This window comes from Lycium ferocissimum, chromosome 12, assembly GCF_029784015.1.
Source record: "Lycium ferocissimum isolate CSIRO_LF1 chromosome 12, AGI_CSIRO_Lferr_CH_V1, whole genome shotgun sequence".
Classification (NCBI taxonomy): domain Eukaryota; kingdom Viridiplantae; phylum Streptophyta; class Magnoliopsida; order Solanales; family Solanaceae; genus Lycium; species Lycium ferocissimum.
The window spans coordinates 29,229,645-29,234,709 of record NC_081353.1 but is presented as its reverse complement, the minus strand read 5'-3'; the positions used below and the strand labels follow the sequence as shown (position 1 = coordinate 29,234,709).

Here is a 5,065-nt window from a genome sequence, read left to right as displayed (position 1 = left end):
TAACTTTGTTGTTGATGGAAAACTTTGAAAGTTCTAGATATTCATTTTAAAAGGGGGAAAAAAATACAAAAAAAATGTAATCCCAGAACTTCACTTTTCAGCTTTCTTATATTTGGTTATTTGTTCTGTATGATTTTTTCGAGTAGCCCCTTTACCACAAAACGTGCCAAAAGTTGGAGAATGGTTTGCTTTGACTAGTCCAGTGGCTTCTTTGATGCCGATATTTTCCCTTTGAATTACCAGATGTTTTTCTCCCTTTCATCCATTTCTCGCCTTCTGGTAACCTGTATGGTGGGCGGGTTTCCATATTTGATTTTTTTTTTAAAATTTTTTTTAAGTCTTTTACAAGTTTTTTAAAGAGGTAAACTTAAATATTTCCCCCTTCTTCAAGACGGTGTAAACCCCCAAACATTGAAAATTGTTCCCAAGTTTGAGGACCCAAAAACAGTGTGAAACTAAGTAAAAATGAGGCAACAAAGATTTCTATGTACTATGCACATTATAGTCATATATATATTTATTATATATAAAAGGGAATGTGAGGACTTTTTAGTCCTCACAATAATTTCATTTTAAAAAAATTTTTTATTAATTACTTTTATGTCCTAATTTTTATTTATTTAAGTTTGTCTTTTTTGTTTTTTATTTTTAAAGTCTACTTTTCAAAAGCTATCGAGCATGTAGACTTTTGTAGTCCTTACAATAATTTTCAAATTTTTAAAACTTTTTAATTAATTACTTTTAGGTCCTGACCCATTTATTTATGTCAATTTTTTGTTTTTATATTTTTAAAGTCTACTTTTCAAAAGCATCAAACCTCCTACCTCATTTTTCACGTCTTCGATTTTCTCATCGGGTGCTCGATATCCGCATCGAGCCCAATTAATCCAGATAATTCCGACCGCATCGCGCCTATTCGGGGGGAGCGCTTCCTCCAAAGATTTTTTTTTCATATCCATGTTCGAACCCCTAATCCCTAATTAAGAGAGAGCATGACCGCCGCACAAGTTAAATTATGTATTTGTCTTAAAAGTTCATTAACTATGTATAGATTATTTATTTAGAACTAAATAACTTCGTAAAATTAGATACATAAGTTATAATTTCATCAAAATGGAAGTTAAAATATTAAAAGAGTGGAATGAAAATTTTGCTTTTATATAACTACCCACTATGGGATTACAATCGGGTATATGGTCAAGTTACTGCTGTTGTACGCTTGTACTAACACAAATTATATTTCTTTAGTTAAAATATCCGCTTATATCTCGAGTGTGGGTCCCGGCTTAGACGGGCCTCACATAACTAGTTATTATATATAAGAGGGAATGTGAGGACTTTGTAGTCCTCACAATAATTTCCCAAATTTTTAAAAACTTTTTCATTAATTACTTTATGTCCTAATTTTATTTATTTAAGTCAATTTTTTTGTTTTTTGTTTTTAAAGTTTACTTTTCAAAAGCTATCGAAATTTTACTTTTGTAGTCCTTACAATAATTTTCAAATTTTTTAAAACTTTTTAATTAATTACTTTTAAAGTCCTAATCTTATTTATTTATGTCAATTTTTTTTTTGTTTTTAAAGTCTACTTTTCAAAAGCTATCAAACCTCCTACCTCATTTTTCACGTTCTTTGATTTTCTGATTGGTGCTCTGTATATCCGTACATCTGAGCCCAATTAATCCAGATAATTCCCATCGCATCGCGCCTATTCTGGGAGCGCTTCCTCCAAAGATTTTTTTCCATATCCATGTTCAACCCCTAATCCCTAATTAAGAGAGTGAGCGCTCCATCTCCGTCGCACAAGTTAAATTATGTATTTGTCTTAAAAGTTCATTAACTATGTATAGATTATTTATTATTTAGAACTAAATAACTTCAGAAAATTAGGATACATATAGTTATAATTTCATCAAAATGAAAGTTAAAAATATTAAAGGAGTGGAATGAAAATTTGCTTTTATATAACCACCACTGTGGGACTACAATGGGTATGTTGTTGTTGTTATTGTTGTTGTACACCTGTACTAACACAAATTATATTTTTAGTTAAAATATCTGCTTTTATATCTTGAGATAGTCTCGGCCTCACATATATATATATATATATATATATATATATATATATATATATATCAGTTCTACACTGAAGCATATTTCTCTATCCAATCTTATTTCCTTATTATATTTAACTACATATATATTCATTACTAACAGCGTTTCCTAACTGCAGTCTGAAGCAGGGAAAAAAAAATCTCCGTTCATCCTAATAATTAACCTTGAGGTATGTCTTTGGCTTTTTCCCTTGTTATTATTTAATAGATCATGGCATACCAAATACTTTCTAAATTTTTTCTTAAGTCTCTGTTTCACTAAGTTTTGATTCGACTTGTTTCATTTCGGCTGTTTCACAAAAGACTTGATATAAACACACATACAAGAACACGCACCTTTTGCATACTTTATCAGAACATCGTTTATAGCCACTGTGGATCCAAAAGTATGAAGAGTAATTTGAGGCTGAAGACTAACAGTTTGAACTGTGTATTAGAGTTTTTTTTTTTTTTTTTAAAAAAGGCCTAAAACGTTCAGGTTGATTATTATCTTTGACATTATATAGTTGAAAAATACAAATACAGTTTTAAAAGGAAAGGACTTAGCGAATTCGGATCTTTAACCTGAAAATGCAACCTTGTTGAATAAAAGTTCATTGTAAGAAATATTCTGTTCTGACCTGGTTTTCAGGTTCCAGCTAAACCAAATTACAGCCTGGTTCTTTATTTATGTTGCTGATAGACCTGTAAATAAGAATTCATTATTTTCAAGTAAATTCATTGATGGAACCGACTCTTTCCGTGATTCAAGATTCAAACTGATTCCAAGCATTATTGGAGGTATCAGTCACTTTGTCATGAGCACTTCTTTCTTTGACAGTTAATTATTTGCTGATTGCTTTGATGACAGGGATACTGGATGGTTAAACGTGCCGTTGGAACTAAAGCTTGCCTATTGGGGAAGGCAGTAACATGCAAGTACCTTAGACAAGATAACTTTCTGGAGGTTCGGTTCCAAGTTTGATTTTCTTAGTTTACATTAGACATGATCTCACCATGCTCCTTTTACTGCCTTTAGGGTGTGTTTGGTATGACGGAAAACGTTTTCCATAGTAAATGTTTTCCTAAAAGATAAGTGATCTTCTTACTTATTTTCTGATGTTTGGTGAGTTAGCAGAAAATATTATTCCAAAAGCATTTGTATATACTCCAGGCAAATACTATGGGCATGGGGGTGGTTTTGGGGGGGGGGGGGGGGTTGGAGTTGGAGTTGGAACGCTATGGGCTTGGTGCGGTGTTTGAGGATGGGGAGGAGTGGCATGTCACTTATGGAACTTTTTTCCCAAAAGAAAATGTTTTCCAAAATTTTGACCGTCCAAACATGGAAAATTGGAAAGCATTTGTTTTCCTCCATACCAAACACACTCTTAATGTTGAAAGGGCATCGATTAAGTTGCTATAGTTTTTCCTTGAAAAGCAAGGAAATATTTCTCTGGTGCTAATGCTTGTATGGCTTTGTCCGAACTACTGAGCTCAAGTGGCTTCCTTCAATGCATATGCTTTCTTCACTGACTGAATCCTCAAATGGAACTTCATGCATGCAGATCGATGTGGACATCGGTTCATCATCTGTGGCAAGAGGTGTTATTGGTCTTGTACTGGGATATGTCACAAGCCTTGTTGTTGATCTTGCTATTCTAATAGAGGTATGTTCTTGTTCTTATGATCATGGTCCATCTAATCATTCCTTATTGAAGAGGGAACCCGACTCAATAGAAGTAAAACTATTAGCACATAAAGTAGTTTAGAATGACGACTCTATGAAATGCTAGACCATTTTCTGGAAAAATGAAAAGATATTTTCACTAAGAAAGCAGAACGGCACATAATTTATTATGTTATGTGCCGTTCTGCTTTCTCTCATTACACATGACAGTGATTTTGTTGCTTCCCTCTCCCAACATTGAAGTTTAAGATGCCTAAAACCCAACCTAAAGCACGATAATCATAGATTACCTAATAGAAAGCTCACTAGTGTACCACCATCTATCTGAATGATGGAGGAAGAACCGATAATAGACACAAAACTATCCATTCTGGCTCTATTATTTGTTCGAATAAAATGCTTAGCCGATTTCACACGCTGACCAAAAAGTCCTTTAGAGAAAACTCTTGCCTCAATCCAATCATTCGCGATCAAGTCAAATGTAGTACAAACGGTAAAATATACTGAAGCAGCTTTGTTAAGTGAATGTCTGTTTAAGACATGTCTTCATTTTCAAAAAACGACACATCTCCATGTTAATAATGAACAAGCTCTCGACATCATTGTTTTAGATATGTAAATTGTTCGGTTGCATTTGTTATTCCCTAACAATTCATGTCACTTGCACATGACCATGTTGTATGCACACTTGCAGGCAAGAGAAGAGGATGAACTCCCTGAATATATTCTGGAACTGTTAGACTAAATCGAGTGAAGGTCGATTCTGCTGTACCATTGGAAGGTTGATGATTCTTCGTTGGTAAGTAGAATTAATCGCCGCCTTGAAATCGAATATAGCAGAATCTTTATTATACTAATATGATATCCCAACATGTTCGGGACCGAGGTGTAGTACTTGTTGTACTGTAATGATATACCAAGAACAACACAGAATCAAATGCTGTACTGAAAATATCTATTGTTGAAACAAAAGTTGTAAGATGAATGTTGGAGCAATACCAAAATCCATATACTTTTTGTGACAGATACAGTGATTGTCACTCCTGTATGTAAACAGTGAAATTTCAAACATACATGTTTGTTTGTTTCTTGCAAGCCAAACGTCAGCACGTTTGTCAGAATTTTTTGCAGCTTCAGTTCCATATGCATAAAGTTGGTTTTAAAATGGCTAAACTTTTAAATTTTTATACACTGCGGCTATGGCTTAAATAGTGGTTACAAAATCAACTATTTGTGGACTTGCCCTTCTATGCTAAGTTTTTGTACGAATTTCCCTTCAAACGCA

At 33.4% G+C, this 5,065-nt stretch overlaps 1 protein-coding gene across 1 annotated transcript; it reads left to right on the top strand.

Moving 5' to 3' along the window:
- Nucleotides 1-2,968: 2,968 nt before the first annotated feature.
- Nucleotides 2,969-4,765, top strand: LOC132040237 (protein ENHANCED DISEASE RESISTANCE 2-like). The gene is made up of 3 exons (XM_059430867.1): nt 2,969-3,060; nt 3,659-3,760; nt 4,475-4,765. Exons 1-3 carry the CDS (start codon nt 2,974-2,976, stop codon nt 4,523-4,525), a joined length of 240 nt encoding a protein of 79 aa, XP_059286850.1. The 5' UTR covers nt 2,969-2,973; the 3' UTR covers nt 4,526-4,765.
- The last annotated feature ends 300 nt before the right edge of the window (nt 4,766-5,065 follow it).

What these genes read in the sequence shown, in the direction of transcription:
- LOC132040237 (XM_059430867.1), top strand. Translation starts at nt 2,974, where the DNA reads ATGGTTAAACGTGCCGTTGGAACTAAAGCTTGCCTATTGGGGAAGGCA. An exon ending in GACAAGATAACTTTCTGGAG is followed by an intron (nt 3,061 to 3,658) that starts GTTCGGTTCCAA and finishes TCATGCATGCAG; the next exon opens with ATCGATGTGGACATCGGTTC. An exon ending in ATCTTGCTATTCTAATAGAG is followed by an intron (nt 3,761 to 4,474) that starts GTATGTTCTTGT and finishes GCACACTTGCAG; the next exon opens with GCAAGAGAAGAGGATGAACT.